This window comes from Geotrypetes seraphini, chromosome 7 (assembly GCF_902459505.1).
Source record: "Geotrypetes seraphini chromosome 7, aGeoSer1.1, whole genome shotgun sequence".
NCBI classification, from domain to species: domain Eukaryota; kingdom Metazoa; phylum Chordata; class Amphibia; order Gymnophiona; family Dermophiidae; genus Geotrypetes; species Geotrypetes seraphini.
The window spans coordinates 93,411,992-93,437,979 of NC_047090.1; the positions used below are offsets into that span (position 1 = coordinate 93,411,992).

The window sequence follows — 25,988 nt, forward strand, 5'->3', positions numbered from 1 at the left end:
TGATCGAAACATTCAAGGTACTGAAGGGAATAGACTTAGTAGATAAGGACAGGTTGTTCACCCTCTCCAAGGTAGAGAGAACAAGAGGGCACTCTCTAAAATTGAAAGGGGATAGATTCTGTACAAACATAAGTAAGTTCTTCTTCACCCAGAGAGTGGTAGATACTGGAACGCTCTTCTGGAGTCTGTCATAGGGGAAAACACCCTCCAGGGATTCAAGGCAAAGTTAGACAAGTTCCTGCTGAACTGGAATGTACGCAGGTAGGGCTAGTCTCATTTAGGGCGCTGGTCTTTGACCAGAGGGCTGATGTGTGAGCGGTCTGCTGGGCACGATGGACCACTGGTCTGACCCAGCAGCGGAAATTCTTATGTTCTTATGACTCTCGGTGCTTGGGTACTAATTGTAGGTAGAACTAAGAAGTCCAGTGAAGTACAGCAGTGGCAAAAGGAGAAATCTGGATTCTTTCTGCAGATTGGATTGGATTGGATTTATTGCATTTGGTATTACCACTTGAACATAGGTATTAAGTAGTTTACAATACTAAATATAGGCATTGAGCTACTCTCTCTGTCCCGAATGGGCTCACAATCTAATTGAGCATACAAGAGAAGATATCACTAGCATTAAGGAGATATATAATAAGAGGGAGGAAAATAAAGTACCCCATGGAAAGTAAAGAACAATGAAAGTAAAGAAAGAAATAAACCCTTCAAGATCCAAGAAAATGAGTATTATAGTTACATTTTAAGGAAAGATAGAATAGTTAAACTAACAATCTAAATTTATAAATATCAAGGAAAAGGGGAAAGATTTAAAATTAAACTAAAGTAAATTCTAGACAGTTTATAGTTCTGAGTTTCATTCCTGCCTAGTAGACTAAACTAATACCTCAATTTATCATCCAAGAAAGGCTAGCACCAGATACAATATTTAGCTAGAGATGATTGTTAATGGATTTTGGATGGATCCATAATGAAGATGAAAGAGAATAGGTTTCAATAGTTTCTGGAAGGAGGAGTAAGATATTCCCTCGAAGAAGTCATGAAGTGTGGACCCGCATATGAGAAGGCTCTTTTCCTTGTTGCTTGAAGTTTTATTACTCTAGGACCTGGGATTTCAAATTAGTCATGGAAAGATGATCTTAGAGTTCTACTAGGTTGATATTTGATTAATCTTTTATGTAGATTATCGGGAAGTAAAAGATGCCAGGCTTTGAAAACTAGGCAAAGTAGCTTGAATTCAATCCGCTTAATTATAGGCAGCCAGTGCAGTTTAAACAGAATCAGAGTAATATGGTCACAGATGTGTGCACCTGTTAGGAGTCTAGCTGCAGTGTTTTGAATTAGCTATAGGCATGATAGATTGGCTGTGCTTGACCCTAGAAATAATGTGTTACAGTAATCTAAGCGACTAGTAATGAAAGCATGAGTTAGTTTTGCTAGATTATTTATAGAGAGCACAGGTTTTAGTAGCTGCAGTAGTCTTAGATGGTAGAAGTACATTTTAACTACTTGGCTTATTTGCGGAGTGAAACTTAATTCAGAGTTACAGTGCATTCCTAGAGTTAAGAGTTCGTGCTTGAGTTGGATGGGTTTGCCAGCTAGTTCAGGAAGTTTACTTGTTGCAGAATGGCTGCGTGATGGCCCCATGGTGGATGATTTTTCTGCAAAGAGGAAGAATTGGGGTAAAGGAGAAGAAAGAAGAGATGATCTTATACATGAAAAAAATAAGCCCTACCAGAAAATAAGACCTATGCCTTTTTTGGGCCCCAGATGAATATAAGACACTGTCTTATTTTCGGGGAAACACGGTAGATGTTAAGATCAATCAGTTTGCTATTAAGGTCAAGGAGCACTTCTTCTTGATTGTTACCCACAAATATTGAATAGCATCCACAAAGATGTGAAATTTGATGTTCCATGACTCTAGTAATTTCACAAAAGGAATCAGATACAATTTAAAGAGAGTTGGTGATAATAAAGATCCTTGCAGAACACCTGACATAACGGGTTTGCTGGTAGACCATTCATTGTTCTAATAAACCGAACAGGATTGGTTAGTGAAGTAAGAAGTGAACCATTGCAGAACTGTGGAATTCAAACCAAACTCTCTGTCTCTGGAGAAGTTTCAGATGAGAGATTGTATCAAAAGCTGTGATTAAATCTTACTGGATCCATAAAGTATTAAAACCAGTTCAACTATGCATAGGATTGTATCCATGAGGTCTAACAACAATGATTCTGTACTATGATGACTTCTGAATCCGGATTGCTGGGGGTGGATTATATTGTTATCTTCTAGATATTCTGGAAGCTGCCTGAGGACCACTTTCTCTAGAGTCTTAGCCAGTAGAGGTAGATTTGAAATTTGAGATTGGTCGGAAATTGACATAGCCTCCGTTACTGGAATTATTTTTTTTAATGATGGGAGTAGTAGAAGCTTCCTTCGTGAATTTCAGGACTATTCCGGTAGTTATAGGTTAATTATGGCATGCGGCCAATGGGATACTACCCATCTGTCTAAGATGTGTCTCCTGTCTACTGGAAAAGAGCTTATCAGGGTAAGTACATAATCTCTTTTTCTTCTATGTGGGACATAGGAAAATCTAGGAAACTAGGAAAATCTGCTTGAACGTTTTCCACTCCTGCCACATGCACTGCTGACAGCACCACAAGGTGTGTATCCACCCACCAGAAAAGAAGTTGAGCCTCTACTTTAAAATTTAAATCTGAAAAAAATCCAAGATGGCCACTGAAGGCCTAGTTTGACTAAAAATAGCCCAGAAAAACTACAGAGAACCCTCAAAAACAGTGATTTTAGGATTTTTTTTTTTTTTTTGGGGGGGGGGGGTTGCAGGGAAACTACCTAAAACCCCTTTTTAAAGACACCCCAAAATCTCTGATTCAAGCTGTTAGCTGGTACTAACAGGAAAACACTGCAGACAGAGATGAACAGCTCACAGGGAGATCCTGTGCCTCAGCTTGTTGGAAAGCTGAACTTTGAATCTTCTGACTGCCTTATCGGCCTGACTTCCACGGCTGGTCACCTCCACCACCCTTGGACATGCCGCATAGCATGCCTGGTGAAGGAATGCAGTCTGGCTCTGATCCTGGGTGCGCCTCCGTAGAACCAGGCAGCCAGCGCTGGGGTGAGCTAGCTCCCAAGAGAATGGTTCCTGAGCCCCGATCTGATGTATGGACTGTCCAGAGGTCTGCGATCTCCTGCAGTCAGGGCTGTCCCTGCAGGGAATCTCCACAGCACGAGGGCAAAAACCACAAACGCAAAAACTGAAATTACACAAAATAAAAGACAAGTTCCTACAGCCTGGCTTGTAGGAGGAAAGACTGATGTTTACAGAACCAGTGACAGTGCCGAGGTATGATGGGGAGGTGTTGAAGTTTGAGGCTTCTTACAAAATCCTGGCGGGTAGATGGAAATAGCCCACTGGTCCTGGAATAAAGTGGGATTGTACAAGAAACTGTCATTTATGTGACCGTTGTTACACTAGATCTATGTTTAGAGTGCTAATACCAGGTTATGTTAGCATTCTTTAACAGACTTCATTGCAGCAGCAGGGTGCAAAAATGGAAATGATCACTTAAAAAATTACCTCCCAGGCATTTAATGCAGCTTACAAGGATAATTGTGGTGATGAGCTTCCATGGGCTAGTTACTTTCACTGGAAATTAAGATGCAGAAAGTCCAACGTTTGGCACATCTTGATAACTACCCCAAATCTGTTTGGATAAAATGTGCATATATTTTATCTACATCTAACTGGGCAGAATAAATGGGCCATCCTGGCCTTCATCTTCTGTCATTTGCTATGATACTATATTTAGTATGATAAGAAAGGGCTTGAGTTAGGGCATTCCTGGGGAAGGAAGCCTGTTTTAAATTTAGTCAGAAAACATGATGCTCGGCACTATCCAGCTAAATTTGTGCTGCCAAATTTTCCCTAAATCCACCAGTATACAATTTTAGCTGGATAAGTGCAGCTGAATATTTTAATTAAAATAATCTGTTACAAGTTTAACTTTGTAGTTTTCCAGGGAAAGGATTTTGATTGTAGTATTTATTTATATGCTGTTAATTTTTGCTATAATTTCCTCTTTTTTATTCCTCAACTAGCTCTTTGTCATGGGAGAAGCTTAACATAGTTAGTGATGACCCCTTTCGTTTTCCAAAGAAGCCACATCATTATCGCTGTCCTAGCCTGCCTCTTGTTTTAGACTTTGAAAAATTTACAGAAAATCGAGGAGGAATTCCTGAGGATTTTGTTGTTCGTGAATGGGTTAGAAATATTTGGAACACATGGTTTGATGAGGTGTTCCCACCAAGTAGACCACCTACATCAAAGATACATGAGGTAATAGATAAGGTTGAGGACCAGGTGATATCAAAAAGACAAGAAGACATGCAGACAGCTGACTTTGTGAAACCACTTGACTCTGTGAGCCCTGTCCTAATAGAAGGTTCATTATCATTTGAAAATCTGCAAAGAGAAGTTACCAGACTAACAGAACTTATAGACCTGGAGGGAGAAACTTCAGTATTTAACTACTACAGACGTGGAACACTGAATAGGAAACTTGGAAAGCTGAAAGAGGCCTTACTTGATCTGAACAAAGTAGGTAGTACCAAAAAATCATGACAACATATGTATCACAAAATCTACTATTTGATTCTTTCTTAATGTTCAAGATTCTACTATAGATTTCAGATCACAATGCCATCATTTTCTGTCCAACTTGTGTTTGACTGCTTATTTTACGACAAAACTACATTAGGGATATACTGGGGACTTATTTTTACTGTCATCGTTTTGAATACAGTACATTTCTGTTATTGTATGACCAGTGGAGCAACCTTCATGTTTAGAATACTTAGTTGTATATAATCAGGTCAATATTTAAACTACTTAGCTGGCAATTGTTTTTAAATGTCAGCCACAGCCTTTGAATAAAATCCAGGAGGTCAATACTCAGCTGGCGGTGCTCAGTGTTTTGCTGATCACAATCAGTTTTATGCCTGGGCTTGGGCATTGAATTTCTGGGTTTACAGAGCCAGCAGAGCCATAGCAGGTTAAGTGTGAGAGCCATAGCTGAATATGTCGAATCGCATAAAAAGAGGACTGACTTTTGTACTGAATATAGAAATTTAACTAGTCAGTTGCTGGCTCTGACTCTGGAACATCCCCAAAACAGCCAGATTTGAGTTGGGTGCTAACTGGACATTTTGAATGGCATTAACCAGTTAAGTGCCGCTGAAAATGAATTTCTTGTTCAGAGTTAAACAAGCAATTTAACTGATCAGGGCTGTTTCTGGCTAGTTAAATCGCTTTGAATATCAACCCCCAGATATTCAGTACCATTATCTAGATAGTGAGTAGTACTGAATATTTGGATAGAGCAGGCAGTGCCAGCTTTATCCATATAACAACGATATTCAAATTGCTATACAGATAATTATCTGGATAACGTTATAACAGCAATTTGCCTGTGGTATCTTAACCCAGATAGTTGTCTGGATAGTGTTTGATAGTCTTTAATAATTTTTGTTGGCACAATCAGGATGGCCCCAGTGAATAGAACTTATCTGGATAAAAGCAATTGGATATGTGCCTAGTATCTTTTGTGCTTAGTATTTTAATGATCATTCATTTACTCAGAGGTTGATATCCAAAATGGTTTAACTGGGCAGGAGAAACATTCCTATTCAGCAGCACTGCTGAATATCACAGCTAATCAGCCATCCCCTAACCCAGTGTTCTTCAACCACCGGTCCGTGGACCGGTGCCGGTTAACAGAAATTTCCTGCCGGTCCACAGGGCCAGCACGTGCATCAGGCCCAAAACAGTGTTCTTCAACCGCCGGTCCATGGTGCCACCGATGCGGCGTTATCTTTGAGCCAGCTCCCTCTTCCTCACTGATTCAGTGCACAAAGCCACAGGCAGTGGCTCCTACGCGTGTCCTGCACCTGGACCAGAAGCCTTGGCTTCCAGATGAGGCACGGGATGCGCAAGGAATCACTGCCCACAGCTTTGTGCACTGCAACAGTGAGGAAGAGGGAGCCGCTCTGAAGATAACACCGGGGGCGGCATAAAATGGCCAGGCAGGAGCAGGCCAGAAGGTAAGGCATAGCATGGAGGGAGGGAGACAACTAAGGTAGGGGGGAATGATTTTATTTTTTAATTTAGTGATTGAATTATGTCAATTTTGAGAATTTACATCTGCTGTCAGTGTGCTTTGTGTAGTTTAATTTTGTGGTTAATCATTATGTGTTGTTAATAAGATTATATTGTATATCTGTGAAAAATGAATGGAAAAAATAGTGTTACAATTAGTACTATTATGGGGGTGGTGTCTGGGGTGGAGATTGGGTAGAGATGGGCGGAGTCTGGCCCACGACTTAGCCCAGTGTTCTTTAACCGCCCGTCCACGGACCGATGCTGGTCCACAAAATAATTCTTTTATTTCTGCCGGTCCATAGGTGTAAAAAGGTTGAAGCCCTAACAGACTAGATTAGGAGTGGGCTGGGGACAAAGTTAAGGTAGAATAGCAACTTAGCTGTTCTCTCAGCAACTTAGTTGGTTAGCAGAGATATTCATTCCACTAACTGGCCAAGTTAAAGGGCAGCTCCACTGCTATTGGGAGCTGCCTCAATGAGGAAGACGGCTGCCACTGGAGGGGAAGGAAGTTGGGACAGCTTGGGAGCAGGCTCTGCCCCAACATCCCTCCTAAGGCACAAGCCAAAGGCGTGCTCCTTTGCGCAGCAGCTACAGCGAAAACCGTGCAACGTAAGACAAGACAAGGTAACTACTCACAGCTACTGCCTACTTGCTAGTTCTCTCTCTTAAACTATATGCTAGCTACCCAAAATTGCTACAGCTTGGCTACTGCTTACAGCCCCCACCTAAACTGCTGCTAACTCGCCTACCCAAACTGTATATTAGCTTACCAAAACAGCTGCAGCCTATTTACTGCTGACATCATATAATAAAAGGGAGCAGACCAAGCCTGCCTAACGGATGAACCGCTTGCAGCTTGTATGCAACTAGCTTACGGTTAACCTTACAACGGGATAGTTAAATAACTACCGGTACTTGCTGGTACATTAGGCTATAAAATAAAGTACTTGCTGCCTGTATGCCACTAATTTAAATCTACCTTCGCTATGATTGAAGAACTGCTGAACGGGTTATATGCTAGAATAACATATGATAACGAATATATGCTTAACTAATCAAAAGCTAAGAATGCTTTCATGTCAGATAATGACACGAATACTAAACTAGATTACTATATATACTAGTAGAGATTAATATATATATTAGTAGGTAGTAGATTACTATATGTCTGATTGTATACTAACTTAACCTGACTATATGCCAGTTTAGCTACACTCTCTACACACCACAACAAAGACACAGAACTCAGATAAGAAGGTTTTATTAAGACAATACCCCAAACAAACAATGTGCTTTGGAAAGGGCACAACAGAGAGAGGACTGGTGGCACAGAAACACATCAATAGAAAAACTAAACAACCAACACACACCAACCAGCAAACACAAAAACAAAATATACCATGGAGAGGAGGCCTACTGAATACGAGATCCATGAACAAGAAGGGAATTCAGATCGCAGACCTCATAGAGGAACACACTGGATTTCCTAGTGATAACTGAATTCTGGCTCATAGACAACAGTGGGGATGTCATAAGTGAGGCGTGCCCACCACATCATGCTTCAAAATAGAATAGGTAAAGGGTGGGGGTGGGGGTGGGGGTGGGGGGTAGCAGTAATACACAAATCCACTCTGGGATTCCAACAAATTAAAATGATCCAGCCATTAGGAACAGAATATTTACTTCTTAGGGTAGGAAATTCTAACACAGTGGGCATAATGGTATTATATGTCATCCCCGACCTAGATTCAGAAGATTGGCAAAACATCATGAACCTCATTGCAGAAGTCGATGGTTCGGGGACCGGTATACCCGGAGGATACCGTGCAGGAAGATAGAGGGAAAGAATCACCCGATCACAGGCAAAACAGATTGAAAGGGACACAAGAGGGAAGGAAATGCAAGAAAGGAACAGGCCGCAAACTCAAGTGTATGTACACGAACGCAAGGAGCCTAAGGAGCAAGATGGGTGAATTAGAAGCTATGGCACAAAAAGATAACGTGGACATTATCGGCATCACGGAAACATGGTGGACTGAGGAAAAAGGGACACTGTGCTACCGGGATACAAACTATACCGTAGAGACAGAGTGGCTCAAAAAGGTGGGGGCATTGCCTTATACATCAAAGAGGGAATTGAATCTACTGGAGAGAACACACCACAACCGACGGATAAGTTAGAATCTCTATGAGTCAAAATTCCAGGAACAAATGGCCTGGAAACGAAGATCAGCATCTAGTACCGACCCCCAGGGCAGTCCGAAGAAATTGATGGAGAAATGAAGGACGAGATTAAACGCAACTGGATGGGAGGCAACGCAGTTATCATGGATGACTTCAACTATCCGGGGATAGAATGGAACCTAGGCACCTCCGGCTGTGCTAGGGAGACCAAGTTCCTGGATGCTGTAGGTGATTACTTCCTAGAACAACTTGTCAAGGAAAATACAAGAGGTAATGCAATTCTGCACTTAATTCTGAATGGACTGCGTGGACCAGCACAAGGTGTAGAAGTAGAAGGGACACTGGGAAGCAGCAATCACAATATGATCCGATTCGACCTGGACGTAAGGAAGAAACATCGGTCCAGAGCAACGGCCACAGCGCTGAACTTCCAAAAGGGAAATTAGGAAGGAATGAGACTCATGGTGGGGGAAGAAGATTAAGAAGAGGATAAGCACTGTAAAAACGCTAGAGCAAGCTTGGTCACTTTTAAAAGACACAGTCACTGAGGTGCAAAATCTAATTATACCGCATATCAACAAAGGATCCAAGAGGAAAAAGAACAAAGAACCAGCATGGCTCACTGTAGCGGTGAAGGAAGTGATCAGAGACAAGAAAACTTCATTTAAGGAATGGAAAAGGTGAAAAACGGACGAAACTGGAATAAGCACAAACAACATCAATGCAGGTGCCACAAGGCGGTGAAAGGGACCATAAGAGACTACGACGAAAAAATAGCCAAGGAGGCGAAAAACTTCAAGTGTTCCTTCGATATATTAAGGGGAAACGACCCGCGAAGAAAGCGGTGGGACATTTGGATAACCATGGAATAAAGGGAGTGCTAAAGGAAAACAAAGAAATTGCCGACAAATTGAACACATTTTTTGTGTCTGTATTTACCGAAGAGGATATACACAGCATACCGGAACCCATCAGGCTATATGCTGGAAACAAAGAAGGGAAGCTGACAGGGTTGACGGTCAGTCTAGATGAGGTACGTAGGCAGACTGATAGGCTAAAGAGCGATAATTCCCCGGGACCGGATGGCATCCATCCGAGAGTCATCAAGGAACTGAAAGGGTCTATAGCTGAACTGCTTCAACTAATAGCCAATCTGTCGATCAAATCGGGAAAGATTCCAGAAGACTGGAAGGTGGCGTATGTTATGCCAATCTTCAAGAAAGGTTCGAGGGGGGATCCAGGTAACTAGAGACCTCGGTACCAGGAAATATGGTAGAGGCACTGATAAAGGACCACATCATTGATCATCTTGATGGACACGGGCTGATGAGGACCAGTCAGCACGGTTTCAGCAAAGGCAGATTGTGTTTGACAAATTTGCTGAACTTCTTTGAGAGAGTAAACAGGCAGATAGACAAGGGCGACCTGGTTGACATTGTATATATCATGTTCAGAAGGCGTTTGACAAGGTTCCACATGAACGACTACTTCAGAAAATTGCGAGCCATGGAATCAAGGGTGAAATACGTGGACTAAAAACTGGCTGGAACATAGGAAACAGAGAGTGGGGGTAAATGGACAATATTCGGACTGGAAGAGCGTCACCAGTGGGGTGCCGCAGGGCTCGGTGCTTGGACCCGTGCTCTTCAACATCTTTATAAACGACCTGGACATTGGTACGACGAGTGAGGTGATTAAATTTGCGGAAAATATGAAGTTATTCAGAGTAGTGAGGACATGAGAGGATTGCGAAGATCTGCAACGTGACATAACCAAGCTCGAGAAATGGGCATCGACATGGCAAATGAGCTACAACGTGGATAAGTGTAAAGTGATGCATGTTGGTAACAAAAATCTCATGCATGAATACAGGATGTCCTGTGCGGTACTTGGAGAGACCTCCCAGGAAAGAGACTTGGGAGTTCTGATCAACAAGTCGATGCGCCCGCACCTGGAGTACTGTGTACAGTACTGGGCGCCGTACCACAAGAAGGACATGGCGGTACTCGAGGGAGTGCAGAGGAGGGCGACTAAACTGATAAAAGGTATGGAAAATTTTTCATACGCTGACAGGTTAAAAATGCTGGGTCTGTTCTCCCTGGAGAAGAGGAGACTTAGAGGGGACATGATAGAAACCTTCAAAATCCTAAAGGGCATAGAGAAAGTAAATAAGGACAGATTCTTCAAACTGTGGGGAGCCACAAACACTAGGGGTCACTCGAAGAAATTGAAAGGGGACAGGTTTAGAACAAATGCTAGGAAGTTCTTTTTTACCCAGAGGGTGGTGGACACATGGAACGCACTTCCAGAGGATGTGATAGGCCAGAACTCTGTACAAGGGTTCAAGGAGGGTTTGGATAGGTTCCTGGAGGATAAGGGGATAGAGGGGTACAGATAGAACTTGAGGTAGGTTGTAGAGGTGTTCAGAAACCACTTCACAGGTCGTGGACCTGATGGGCCGCCGCGGGTGCGGACCGCTGGGCGAGATGGACCTCTGGTCTGACCCAGTGGAGGCAACTTCTTATGTTCTTATGAAGCCGTCCGTGCAATGCGTGGTGGCTGCAAAAAGGGCGTACAGAATGCTAGGTATGATAAAGAAGGGGATCACAAACAGATTGGAGAAGGTTATCATGCCGCTGTACCGGGCCATGGTGCGCCCTCATCTGGAGTACTGCGTCCAGCACTGGTCACCGTACTTGAAGAAGGACACGGTATTACTCGAAAGGGTCCAGAGAAGAGTGACTGAAATGGTTAAGGGGCTGGAGAAGTTGCCGTTCAGTGAGAGATTGGAGAAACTGGGCCTCTTCTCCCTTGAAAAGAGGAGACTGAGAGGGGACATGATCGAAACGTTCAAGATACTGAAGGGAATAGACTTAGTAGATAAAAACAGATTGTTCACCCTCTCCAAGGTAGGAAGAACGAGAAGGCACTCTCTAAAGCTGAAAGTGGATAGATTCCGTACGAACGTAAGGAAGTTCTTCTTCACCCAGAGAGTGTTAGACACCTGGAATGCTTTTCCGGAGTCTGTTATAGGGGAAAACACCCTCCAGGGATTCAAGACAAAGTTGGACAAGTTCCTGCTAAACTGGGACGTACGCAGGTGAGGCTGGACTAATTTTAGAGCACTAGTCTTTGACCTGAGGGCTGCCGCGTGAGCAGACTGCTGGGCAGGATGGATCACTGGTTTGACCCAGCAGCGGCATGTAGATGACCCAGCATGCCAAAATGCCCAACAGATAGTCCAACAAATGGAAGGCTAGGACTACACCAAACAGTGAAGGAAAAAACATTCACAGAAGAACACACTTTTAGATGTACTGTTTGGCAGAGAGGAAGATATAGGAGACTACAACCCCAAATCTTTCAAAGTGTTATGGTCAGACTGCCACCTAATATACTTGGGATAAGACAACTGGAAAGTAGGAATAAATCAAAAACATTTGAAACAAAACCAAGAATAGGATTCATAACACCAGATTCAAAATCACTGGAGATGCACCTCAGAGAAATAAAAACAGATCACTGACCTTACAGAACGGGTGAGACACTGGTATGAGGCACTAGATTGTAGTCTAGAAGAGGTAGCTCTATTAAAAGTACAAAGCCATACAAAAGGAAAGACAAGTTAAAAAGTGATAAATCACCTGGACCAGATGGTATACATCCCAGGGTACTAAAGGAACTCAAACATGAAATTGCTGACCTGCTGTTAGTGATCTGTAACCTGTCGCTAAATTATCTGTGGTTAAATATGGTTAAATGGTCATTTTTCTCAATGGAGGAGAGTAAACAGTGGAGAGCCGCAGGGATCAGTACTGGGACCAGTGCTATTTAACTTATTTATAAATGATCTGGAAATTGGAATGATGAGTGAGGTGATTAAATTTGTAGATGACACTAAACTGTTCAAAGTTATTAAAACTTATGCGGATTGTGAAACATTGAAGGCAGACCTTAGGAAATTGGAAGACTGGGTGTCCAAGTGGCAGATGAAATTTAATGTGGACAAATGCAAGTGATGCATATTGAGAAGAATAACCCAAATCGTTACCGGATACTAGGGTCTACCTTGGGGGTTAGCACCCAAGAAAGGGATCTGGGTGTCATTGTAGACAATACGATGAAACCTTCCACCCAATGTGTGGCGGCAGCCAAAAAAGCAAACAAGATTCTAGGAATTATTAAAAAAGGGATGGTTAACAAGACTAAGGATATTATAATGCCTCTGTATCACTCCATGTTGTGACCTCACCTGGAGTATTGCATTCAGTTCTGGTTTTATTTCAAGAAAGATATATCGGTTCTAGAAAAGGTTCATAGAAGAGCTACCAAGCTGATAAAGGGATGGAACTCCTCTCGTATGAGGAAAGACTAAAGAGGTTAGGGCTCTTCAGGTTGGAAAACAGATGGCTGAGTGGAGATATGATTGAAGTCTACAGAATCCTGAGTGGAGTAGAACGGGTACAAGTGGATCGATTTTCTACTCTGTCAAAAATTATAAAGACTAGGGGACACTCGATGAAATTGCAGGGAAATACTTTTAAAACCAATAGGAGGAAATAATTTTTTTCACTCAGAGAATAGTTATGCTCTGGAACACGTTGCCAGAGGTTGTGGTAAAAGTGGATAGCGTAGCTGGTTTTATGAAAGGTTTGGACAAATTCCTGGAGGAAAAGTCCATAGTCTGTTATTAAGACATGGGGGAAGCCTCTGCTTGCCCTGGATCAGTAACATGGAATGTTGCTACTCTTCGGGTTTTGGCCAGGTGCTTGTGACCTGGATTGGCCACTGTGAGAATGGGCTACTGGGTTTGATTGACCATTGATCTGACACAGTAAAGCTATTCTTATGTTCTTATGACGGCTTCACCCCATTAGAAGAAATCATGAAGCTTAAAAGAGAGAAAAGAAGACTCAAAATGAAATAGAATAAATCTTATGAGGATGAGGAAGCTAGAAAAACCTGGATTAGAGTCAACAGAATCTACATCAGGAAGATAAGAAAAGAAAGAATTCCTCTCAAAAAATATCCTCAAAGCTGGAAATGCTACAAAAACCCTATACCAAGTAGTAAATGGTTTGCTAGAGAAAACCCAAAAAGAAATCATCACCAAATGCTCCCTAATGAGCATAGAATTCAGCAACTTCAGAGAAAATAAAGAGGTTACAGAAAGACAACAGCCTAAATAATAACATATCTATATACAAACATACGAGGGATACAGGAGACACAATGGAAGAGTTTGGACCAATTGCAGAGAACCAGGTGAAGAAACTACTGAGAAGAGTGAAACCAGACCCACCATTCATTGACATATGCCCAATACACCCTATAATAGAATTTGAAGGCCCAGGACTCACCTACCTCATAGATCTGATCAATAAATCACTACAGTTCTGAGAGTTCCCTCTTAAATGGAAACTCTCAATCATCAAGCTCATTCCAAAAAACAAAGAAAAAGACCTTGAAGATCTCTCCAACTACAGACCAGTAGCAAACTAACTGTGGATATCTAAATTAATAGACAAATTGGCTTGCCAACAAGTATCAGACTTCCTAGAAAATGCATCAAAGCTAGTCCAGGCCCAGTCAGTAACAGTACAGGAATCATGGCTAGATTCACTAAAGATAGCGACTCAATCGCTGTTGGCCAATTTTCTGGCCGATTCTCCAACAGCGATTGATTCACTATCAAGTTTGCATGCAAATGATTTGCATGCAAATGATTTGCAACCGATTCAATCGCTCAGTGAGCGACTGACATATGCGTGGAGCCTTAACAGCAGTGACAGGGAAAGCAGCCTCCTATTACTGCTGTTAGGGCTTCTGATTTTTTTTTTTTTTTAATGGCACAGAGGATGTGTGCTAAATGTGGTGTATTTAGATTTTAGCAAAGCCTATGACAGTGTTCCACACAGAGGTCTAATAAATAAACTGAGTGCCTTCAGTCACGGGCTGGGTCAGGAACTGGTTGAGTGGAAGCCAACAGAGGGTAGTGATTAATGGAGATCGCTCTGAAGAAAATGATGTTACCAGTGGTGTGTCTCAAGGCACATTTAACATTTTTATAAATGATATTGCTGAAGGGTTGTCGGGTGAGATTTGCCTCTTTGCTGATGATACCAAAATCTGCAATAGAGTAGACACACCGGATGGTGTGAATAACATGAAAAAGACCTGGCGAAGAATGGTCTGAAATTTGGCAGCTAAAATTTAATGCTAAGAGATGCAAGGTCATGCATTTGGGCTGCAAAAACCCCGAGGGAACGGTACAGTTTAGGGCAGGGGTGTCCAACCTTTTGGCTTCCGTGGGATGCATTGGCCGAAATAAATGTTTCTGGGGCTGCACAAACGCGCAAACGTTGCAACAAGACAGAGGAGGGAGCCGGCAAGACGGTAAACACCCGGGGGCAGCAGAGGAAAACACTGCATCGCCCTCGACCGGGGCTGCACAAAGTACTTCACGGGGCCGCAGGTTGGACACCCCTGGTTTAGGGGGTGAAGAAATTATGTGCACGACAGAAGAGCGGGATTTGAGTGTGATTGTATGTGATAAATTTAAGGTGGCCAAACAGGTTGAAAAGGTGACGGCAAAAGATAGAAGGATGCTAAGTTGCATAGGGAGAGATATGGCCAGTATGAAAAAGGAGGTATTGATGCCCCTCTATAAGACTCTGGTGAGACCTCATTTAGAATTTTGTGTACAATTCTGGAGGCTGCACTTTCAAAAGGATGGAGGAAGTCCAGAGGAAGGCTACTAAAATGGTGTGTGATCTCAATCTGTATACTTTTGAGGAAAGGCGGGAGAAGGGAGATATGATAAAGACGTTTAAATACCTACGTAATGTAAATGTACATGAATCGAGTCTCTTTCATTTAAAAAGAAACTGCAATGAGAGAGCATAGGTTGAAGTTAAGAGGTGATAGGCTCCGGAGTAGATGCATGGAATAGTCTTCCAGAAGAGGTGGTGGAGATAGAGACTGTGTCTGAATTCAAGAGGGCCTGGAATAGAGATATGAGAGAATGAGATAATGGTTACTGCAGATGGGCAGACTAGATGGGTCATTTGGCCTTTATCTGTCGTCATGTTTCTATGTTAAAAAAAAGCCCCCCACCTCGCTAGCATCCCCAAGTTCCCATCCCCCCGAACTCCAAAAAGATGGCAGGAAGGATGCCCATTCCTTCCTGCCAGGAAAGACCTCCCCCTACCCTCCCCTGAAGAAAAAGACAGGAGGGATGCCCACTCCCTCCTGCCATGAAGGTACTCTCAACCTTCAGGCCCCTGTGCCCCGTACCTTAAAAGTTGGGAGCAGGAGGTACTGAAAACATCTGCTCCTCCTTTCTTGCCAATGACATTGGGCCTTATGCCCCTCCCCAGTGCATCATGTAATGCACAGGGAGGGGGTATAAGGCCCTGATTGACTCAGACATCCCGGGCTCCTCCCTTGGGAAGGGCCTGAGGCATCTGAGCCAATAAGGGACTTCCTTAGGAAGGAGTCTAAGGAAGTCCTTGATTGGGGCCTGATTGGCCAATCAGGGACTTCTTTAGGCTCCTTCCTAAGGAAGTCCCTGATTGGCTCAGATATCTCATGCCCCTCCCAAGGGAGGAGCCCAAGGCATCTGAGCCAATTAGGGCCTTAGGTCCCTCCTCATGCATCACATGATGTACCGGGGAGGGACCTAAGGCCCAGTGTCATCTGCGAGAGAGGAGGAGCAGGAGGTGTTTTCAGTATCTCTTGTTCCCAAATTTTAAGGTATGGGCCATGTAGGCCTGGATGGGGAGGGGCCTCCGGTGGCAGGAGGGAGTGGGCATCCCTCCTGCCTTTTGGGGGGGAGGGAGGGTAGGAGGGAGGTCCTTCATGGCAGGAGGGAGCGGACATTTCTCCTGCATTTGTTTTAGGTTTAGGTGGGTTGCCGTGCCTGGGGGGGCTCGATTGTCGAAGGGGGCATTGGGAGAGGGGCAGCAGTGGGGGATTTTTTTTATGGGACAGATATTTTGTGTGTGTAATACACGCAAAATATCTGTGCCATTGAAAAATAAATGAAAAAAGCCCCAGGCAGACCTGTCAGTAACACAGTTACCGGCAGGTCTACAGCAATCGAGTTTTAGGATCGGTAAAAACCGATGCTAAATAGCCAAGCGATGTAAGTGAATCAGTCGCCTGGCTATTTTGTCTGGGGTTTTACTAATTTGCATGGGTTGGATTGGATCGGATAATGGGATAATTGGATCGGATAATGGGTGATCGAGAGGAAAAACATGCGGTGGGCCATTTAGTGAATTGGGTCGGTTAGCAGCGATCGTTGCTAAACCTACGAAAATAGGTTTAGCGACGATCACTGATTTTAGTGAATTTAACCCTCAGTCTTCAAACTAGTGCTGCCCGATTCAGGAAAAATAATTTTGATTCGATTCGATTCAGCCTATTGAATTGGTTTTTCGATTTGATTCGATTTTCCTGCCCAATTTGGTGTTTTTTTTCAAACATCTTGGTGGATTTCTTTTATAGCTTCTACACCCCCTTTGCCCTCTCCTACCCACACTGGCGCTGTGGTGTAACTAAAATAAAGAAACAAAAATGACTTTTTCTCTCTCTGTTAAATCCTAGGTCATGTTTGCGGTCTAACACCAGCTCTGGCAGGATACACTTTTCAAATCTGACATATTGTAATCACAAAACAGAAAATGATTTTCTACCTTTTGCTGTCTGGCTGTCTTCTGATAAGACGCTTCTTTCGTCTTTCTTCGTGCTAACCATCATCTTCCATCTATGTCCTCCCCTTCCATTTCCATTCCTTTCCCCTGGTCTGGCATCCCCCCCCCCCCATTCCCTGACATCTCTCCCTCCATGGTCTAGTATTGCCTTTCCTTTCCCTCCCTCCCATGGTCTTGGCATCTCTTTCCTCTCCTCTCCCTTCCTGGGCTTCCTTATCCCTCCTTCCCTCTCTCCCCAATTGGGTGCAGCAACAGCATTTCTCTTCCCCCTTCCCCTCTTACTCTCCTCTTCCACTGCTATCCCCCTCCTCCTCCACTGCTCTCCTCCCTTTCCCATCCACTCTCTTCCTCCACTGCTCTCCCCTCAGTCTTGCTGCAGCTTTCCCTCTTCCATTTTAAGTCCGGCAGCACTCTCCTCTGTTCCCAATCCAGCAGCACCTTTCCCTCTCACCTCCCTCCTCCACTCAGCTCCAACAGTACCTCCCCCTCCCCTCTACTTCCATTTCCCCCACCAACTAGCTGCAGCACCTCTCCTCTCCGACTAGCAGGGCTCCTCTCGCTTCCCTTTCCCTCTCCTCTGACTAGAAGCAGTACCTTATCCACTCACCTCCCAGGTCTAGCAGCATCACTCCCTCCTCTCCTCACTCCTATCAGCTCCCCTCCCTCTTGTCTCCCAGGTCCATCAGCACCACGCCCCCCTCCCGATTAACAGGCTCTCATCGGCTCTCACCGGCTTGTGGATTCGGCCTGACTCGGCACAGCCTGAAGTTGTGTTTGACTCCGGTAAAGAAAGTACAAAAGAAAAAAAACCAGGCGATTTTTCAAACCCTCCCCGTAACACTAGCCTGTATTAGCAGCTGCACCGCTCTCTCCTTCCGTAGCTTTAGCGAGTCAATTCGCTTCTGCAGCCTCTGAGCCTCTGCTAGGCCGTTCCATTTCTGATGATGCAACTTCCTTCTTCCTTGGAGGCGGGACGGCCTAGCAGAGGCTCTGAGGCTGCAGAAGCGAATTGACTTTCTTTACCGGAGTCAAACACAACTTCAGGCTGTGCCAAGTCAGGCCGAATCCACAAGCCGGGGAGAGGGTTTTAAAAAAAAAAATGTTTTGAGTGGCAGGATTCGTGAGCGCGATGACAGCTGGGCACGGGGAGGTTGGGCCCCAAATCGGAGAGGCCGATTTTTAAAAATACACATCGATTCGAATCGATTCACCCAAAGTGAATCGGTGAATTGATTTGAATCGGAAATCGGGCAGCACTACCTCAAACACTCTGCGAAAGGAGAATTCCTCTGCAAAAGGGGATTCTTGGACCTCTCAGCATCCTTCGACCTAATCCATCACACACTGCTAAAATCAAGATGCAGAGAATTAGATCTTAAAGGAAAAGTCATGGAATGGATAGAGTTCTTTTTGTCACATAGACTAACAAGAGTAGAATGGCAGGGAAATACAAGCAACTGGAAAGAAACAAACATAGGAGTACCACAAGGATCAGCAATGTCACCATCCAGGGATTCAAGACAAAGTTAGACAAGTTCCTGAGGAACTAGAACATACGTAGGTAGGGCTGGTCTCTGTTAGGGTGCTGATCTTTGACCTGTGGGCCACTGTGGGAGCGGACTGCTGGGCACGATGGACCACTGGTCTGACCCAGCAGCGGCAGTTCTTATGTTCCAACCACTGGGTAAATTAATCAGAAATCTAGGATAGGAATGTTACATCTATACAGACAACGTTCAACTAATCTTCCCAATGAAGAAACAGGACTTGAAGACTAAACAGAAAATCTAGAGAAAATCTTCAGATGGTTCTAAACAAGTGCCTAGTAGCCAACAAGGAAGAAACAGAACTACTTCTAATCAACAAATGGGGTGAAAACAGCTCAAGTTACCAACTAACTCTGAACAACAACATAAAATCAGCCATAGAGGAAGTGAGAAACCTAGATATGACAATATAAATCCAATGCATCATGAAAAATGCCTGTGACAAACTATATTGGGTTAGAAAACTAAAACCTTACCTAACCCATCAGGCAATGTCCAACATCATATCCCTGGTACTCTCAATCTTTGACTACTGCAATGCAATCCTGCTGGGCATTCTAAAGTTCATGTTCAGGCAGATCCAAATAGTACAAAATGCAGCGGCAAGATTTTTATTGGGAAAATCAAAGCAGATGAGTCCCAAATGGCCAAAACAATACCTTTTAGGTGAAGGAGGGGCCAGTCCTTCGCCTAAAAGCTGGATTCTGTAACTGGCGTCTATCAAAAACAACACCGGTTACAGAATCCACCCCCCACCCCCCGGCAACGATCGTGGCAGGAGAGATGGCTTATCTCCCCTGTCATGATTGCCCCCACCCCTGAACTGCCGTGACCTGCGGCAGGAGAGATGCCCAATTCCGGTTGGCCCAGGCGCCTAAGGCCCCTCCTGTGGGTGAGGCTTTAGGCGCCTGGCCCAATCAGGCCCTATGGCCCACCATTCAGAGGATGGCGGGCCTGCTGGGCGGACAGGCTTGGGATCCGTCTGCCGGCCAACTAACGGTAAGTGTGGGGGGAGGGGGGATGTCCGGGGTGGGGGTGGGGGAAGGGTCGTGGGCTCACGGGGTTTGGGGAGGTGCGATCGGGGATTGGGGGGCCGATCGGGGGTTTCGTGTGTGTGTGCCATGTAGGAGGATCTGGAATCCCTCCTGCCCATATTTTAGGGGGGTAGGGGGATCACGCCTCGGCAGGAGGGGTTGGGCTCCCTCCTGACGGTATTGGTTTGGGGGTGGGGGGTTGTGCTTCAGCAGGAGAGGTTGGGCTTCCTCCTGCTGATATTGTGTGGGGGAGGTGGTTCACGGCAGGAGAGATTGGCTATCTCTCCTGCTGCAATTGCGATCCCCCTAACTGCCACAAATCACAGCAGTTCGGGGGTGATTGCGATTGCGGCAGGGGAGATGAGGCATCTCTCAAGCCGCAATCGTTTTGGTGGGGGATGGACAGGTTGCCGGGGCCGCTGAGCTGATCGCGGCAGCCACGATCAGTTCAGCGGCCCCTTTTTGGCACTTAAAGATTAAAGGTTTTGGTTATACTTGCTGTTAAGTCTTGGTCCGCCCACCTTCCGCCCTTTCCCCTCCTCTAAAAAAGCCTCTTTTCGCTCTAGGTATTTAGAGGCAGGGGAAAGGCCTAAGCTGGTTTTAGATAAGTCTTAAACCAACTTTAATTATTGGTACTTGGACGATCTGGCTTTTTGATCGTCCAAGTACCGATTTAGGCCACTTTTTGGATGTTTTTTAAAATTTTATTATGAGCCCCTACTGTATTTCGTGCCATAATGATATTTTGTGCTTTGTGCTTATTTTTTCCATCACAACATGATTGCAATTTTGTTTTTGACTGTACGTTAATATTTTTGTATTTTCTTTTCTTTTCCTGATATAGGCTATATGCTTAGAACCAATGCTGCTTGATGCTTATTGGCACAGGCATTTAATTTTTGTTTTACATGGACAAACTGCAGATGCCTTGGCTGACCTGAATTTTATAACTAACTACAACACAAATCATGCAGGTATATCATCACACATGATACTGGCTTAAGGGATTATTGCCCCCTGACCAACTTGCTTTGCCAACACCCTTCCCATTCCATCACTTCCAGCACCCCTCCCTCCCCATGTAGTTCAGTATCTCTCCCTCCCTTGGGCCAGCATTTCCTTCTCCCGGGGCCAGCATCTCTTCCCCCATAATTCAATCTTTTTCCATCTCCTCTGTACCCTTCCTCATGTGTCCAGCATTATTCCCTCACCTCTCTCATCTCCCCATGCCCTGTAAGTTTGTCAGTTGCTGGTGACAGCAGCAGCATGACAGCCTACCTTCAGCCAACCATTGGGTCTTCCATGTGCTGCGTCCTGTTTACAGTAAATTGCTTCAGAGGAGTCAGGACGAATCAGAGAGAAGACCCTAGGCCCTAGGGGCTGGCAAAAGGCAGCCTGTCATGCTGCTGCTATCAGTGACCTACAGTTAAATTTGACATCCTTAATCACTGGTGTCCTGGACCAGAGCCTCACCTGGCCCAATGGTTAAGCCAACTCTGTTTCTTGCATAAAAGAAATATGTACAGTGCTAAGAAATTGTGTGAACCCTAGATGCAATATGAGATTTATATATTTTTACCACAATACATTTATTTAACTGAAAACTGTATTTTTCATAATCAATAATAAGAGTTTAAATTATACAATCTGATGTTTCGTGCAACACATTAATGCAGGAGTGCCCACACTTTTTTGGCTTGCAAGCTTCTTTTAAAATGACCAAGTCAAAATGATCTACCAACAATAAAATTTTAAAAAACACAAAGCACACTGGAAGCAGAGAAAATATTAATTATCATTTGTATTCGTTTTTTTTTTTCAGAGGTCAAGGCAGATAACTTTAAAATATGCAATGTCACCTCAGTAACAACTATACAAAAATAGACAAATATACCCCCTCCTCTTTTACTAACCTCAATAACGGTTTTTAGCACAGGGAGCTGCGCTGAATGCCCCTCGCAGCTCCCGACACGCATAGGCTCCCTGCACTAAAAACCACTATCACGGTTTAGTAAAAGGGAGCCATAGTGCAAAGTATAGACAGCAGATATAAATTCTCAAAACGGACACATTGTGATCACTAAATTGAAAATAAAATCATTTTTCCTACCTTTTTGTCTGGTGATTTCATGAGTCTCTGATTGCACTTCCTTCTTCTGTAAAGCCAATATTTCTTTCTTTCTGCCTTTCTTTCTCTCTCCCCCTACCTGCCTGTATTTCTTTCTCTCTCCCCTTGCCCCCCTCTTTCTTTCTGCCTTTCTTTCTCTCTCTCTCCCCCTGCTCCATTCTTTTTAACTTTCTTTCTCTCTCCCCCTGCCTGCCTGTCTTTCTTTCTCTCTCCCCCTGTCCCCCCCTCTTTCTTTCTGCCTTTCTTTCTCTCTCCCCTGCTTGCCTGTCTTTCTTTCTCTCTTCCCCTGCCCCCCCAAGCCATCATGCTGATTTCTCCACTTCCCTGATTCTTCCCCTCCCCAAAGTCACCACACCAATTTCTCCCTGCTGCTTCCCCGAGCCAGGCCTGGTGCGTACAAGCACCGGGCCCACAAGACTTCACCTCCAACATCAATTCTAACGTCGGGGAGGAAGTTCCAGGCCAGCCAGGCAACGATTGGCTGTCCCAGAACTTCGTCTCCGATGTCAGAATTGACGTAAGAGGTGAAGTCATGTGAGTCCGGTGCTTGTACGCACCAGGCCTGGCTTGGGAAGCAGCAATGAGAAAAAGATCGCAAAGGCAATGCGATCGACTCGTGTTGCCTTTGCAATCTACTGGTTGATTGCGATCGACCATTTGGGCACCCCTGTATTAATGTATAAAGTAGGCAGAATAAGAAATTCATAAAATGGTAAATAAATCCTTAGTTTTCTTACAGTTAGATCAGAGGAACTGCCATACTGAGTCAGATCAAAGGTCCATCAAGTCCAGTATCCTTTTTCGAACAATGGCCAATCCAGGTCACAGGTACCTGACAGGATTCCAACATAGAATCATGATGGCAAATGAAAGGCCAAATGGCCCATCTGCAGCATCCACTATCTCCTCCTCTCCCTAAGAGATCCCACAAACTTGTTCCATGCTTTCTTGAATTCAGACACAGTCTTTGTCTCCACCACCTATTCTAGGAGACTATACCATGCAGAGGCCCAATCACTTTGTCTATTTTTAATTTAGCTAGCTCCTCACAAACAGTCTTCTGAGAAAATCTCCTAGCCTACCACACATCCATTCCCATTTGCATTTGTTTTCTGTGGTCCTACCTGCGATCTTTCTTCTGTGAACATATAACTTAAATAATTGTTAAGCAGTTCAGCTTTCTCCTTATCAGTTTCAGCATATTTGTCCCCTTCACCCTTGAGCCAAAATTCCATTTTGACACTTCTTCCTATCACTTATATATCTAAAAAATGTTTTGTCCCCCAATTTTACCATATTGGCTATCTTTTCTTCCATTTGCATCTTTTTTTTTTGACAATTTTTCCATTTCCAGTTGTGGTAAAAATGGCCCTAGAATGCAAGAAAAATCTGCAGAAGGGCATGCAAATGCCTTTTTACTGTAGTAGAGAAAAAAACCCAAGATAATATAGTTCACATACTTATGTTCTCCTTGTCCACATTTCAATGCACTGCACCCTGACAATTCCTCTTTTTATAAATCCAGCTGCGACTTAGCATCCAGGCCTTTTCCCTTCCTTTCATTTCCTCTCATCTTATTTATTTTAAATACCTGTGGAGAATCCCTTTTGAAAATTGTTCCCTAAGCCACTAATGACACTTGTATGGAACATCCTAATTTATTTTGTCAGAGGATCACTCTCAAAAAAGTTGATATGCTAATTGACTAATAAAAAATCATTTTCAAGATTGACTTTTCTGCTTCATCACTGCAGATGCTTATAAGTCAAAGGCTGAAATCTACAAGGGTTATGGTGATTACACAGCTGCCATCCTAAATTACAGTGAGGCTATCAGATGTAAGCCTGCAGATGATGACATTTACTTCAGACGGGCCGAAGTCTACGAAAAGATAGAGGAAGATCTTTTGGCAATGGATGATTATGTCCAGGTATTATCTGTTAAAGATTATATTGTATATTGGTATACAAGTCTAATTTTTCTGTAGAAAAAGAAAACACAGGCCCAGATGCACTAAAGCCAGCGATCGTCACTAAACCTGCTTTAGCGACGATTGCATTTACTGACCTGATGCAGAAAACAGGTCACCGCCTGGTTTTCTAAATGATCACTCATTCCCTGATCCGACCATGCAAATAAGCTGACTAATATTAAAATGCCATGTAAACTAGTAGAGTGATTGATGCTTTAACATGGCTTCCCAATGCACTAAAAAAGTGATCGTTTTTAGTGATCCAAAAACAAAGTGACTGGTCAACAGTTGCTTATCTGTCTAACCTTTTTTTAAAATGGGCACATATACAATATCTGCCCCATTAGAAAAAAAATCACCCCCCTGTGCCAGCGAAAACAGCAGGAGAAATGCCCATTTCCTCCTGCCATGCTGCCCCCCCCTCGTGAAAGAAAATTGACAGGAGAGTGCCCACACCCTCCTGCCATGGTAACTCTCCTACCCCCACTGCAGTGAAACAGCAGGAGGAATGCCCACTTCCTCCTGCCTTGCTGAACCCAGCCCTCCGCAAAGAAAATTGGTAGGAGGGATGCCTACTCCCTCCTGCCACCAAAGGCCCACTCCCGCACCAGGCACCCCCCAAACATTCCCTACCCTACCCCTTTCTCCCCCCCTCAAAAAAAGTCAGGCAGGATGCCCACCAGAGGTCCCCAGAACCCCTACCCCCACTCTCCGAACCCTTTTTAGAGAAGTTGGACTAGGAGGGACACAGTCTGTCCCGCTTGTAGGCCCGCCAATTCAAAATGACAGACCAATCAGGGCCTTAGACTCCTTCCTCTTGTATCCTGGGATCTCCGGTGGCAGGAGGGAGTGGGCATCCTTCCTGCCTTTTTTCGGTTGGGAAATGGGGAGGGTAAGGGATGTTTAGGGGGGTGCCTGGTGCGGGGTGGGCCTTTGATGGCAGGAGAGAGTGGGCATCCCTCTTGTCATTTCATTGCCATGGTGGGGGGGAGGGGGTTCGGCATGGCAGGAGGGAGAGATGTAAAAGAAATCCAATACTGATGACAGGGAACACGTATCTGGAAGTAAAGAATGCTGTTTACACTATATCGTGAAGCGAGTCCACTTGAAGTGGTAGCAACGTTGTGTGAATATTTACTGGCAGCGTTTATGATAGCTGATACTGGAGCAGAAAGATGGAAATCATTTAGTCACTGGGAGAGAGGAACCAGGCTATGAGATCTAGATTGTAGATTTGGGTGAAGTAGGGACCCTTCATTCTGAGTAATGAGAGTTGGGTAAATCTGCAGAGAAATGGGTTCCCTGGCACTGAGTTGATGTAGAAGAGGGAACTAGGGTTGTCTGGGCATTCACAGAGCAATGAGAAACACAAAAGCCGATTTCCATTTCATTTTGAATAAAAGTTTCCCTATTAAGGGTATTGGAGGATAGGCATAGAGAAATCTGTCTGTCCAGTCTATCAGGAAGGCACTGGATTCCAAACAATGTGGCGAGTATAGTCTGGAGCAAAACTGCAGAAACTAAACTAAACTAACTAAACTAAACCTTAGGTTTGTATACCGCACCATCTCCACAAGCGTAGAGCTCGGCACGGTTTACAGGGTTAGGTTGAAAAGGAGCTACAATGAAGGGTTATAGGAAAGGAGCTAGGAAGATAAAGAGGGACAGGGTACCAAAGAGTGGGAGGTGTTAGATTTTTGAAAAGAGCCAAGTTTTCAGGTGTTTGCGGAAGGATTGGAGGGAGCTTGAAATTCTGAGCGGGGATGTGAGGTTGTTCCAGAGTTCTGTGGTTCTAAAGGGGAGGGATGTTCCTAGTTTTCCTACATGGGATATACCTTTTGCAGAGGGGAATGATAGTTTCAGTTTTTGGGAGGATCTAGTGGAATTAGGGTTAGAGGAGTTCCAGAAGAGTGGGATAACGGGAGGAAGGATGCCATATAGGATCTTGAAAGCTAAACAGGCACATTTAAAGAGGACTCTGGAGTGAACTGGGAGCCATTGAAGTTTGGACAGGAGTGGGGAGACGAGGTCGAACTTGCCTTTAGCGAAAATAAGCTTGGCTGCGGCGTTCTGGATTAGCTGAAGTCTATGGAGTTTTTTTTTAGTTAGGCTTAAATAGATGGAATTGCAATAATCCAGTCTAGAGAGGATGGTGGATTGAACAAGGACGACGAAGTGAGAATGATGAAAGTACGATCTCACTTTTCTCAGCATA

General features: G+C 44.2%; 1 protein-coding gene across 6 annotated transcripts in view; it reads left to right on the forward strand.

Moving 5' to 3' along the window:
• Positions 1-25,988, forward strand: part of TTC6 (tetratricopeptide repeat domain 6) — a 302,423-nt gene that overhangs the window by 106,824 nt on the left and 169,611 nt on the right. For all 6 annotated transcript variants that reach the window (XM_033953436.1, XM_033953440.1, XM_033953437.1 and 3 more), the window contains 3 exons: positions 4,133-4,631; positions 20,518-20,647; positions 23,556-23,731. In XM_033953436.1, coding sequence (XP_033809327.1) covers positions 4,133-4,631; positions 20,518-20,647; positions 23,556-23,731 — 805 coding nt within the window. The remainder of the gene's footprint in view (positions 1-4,132; positions 4,632-20,517; positions 20,648-23,555; positions 23,732-25,988) is intronic.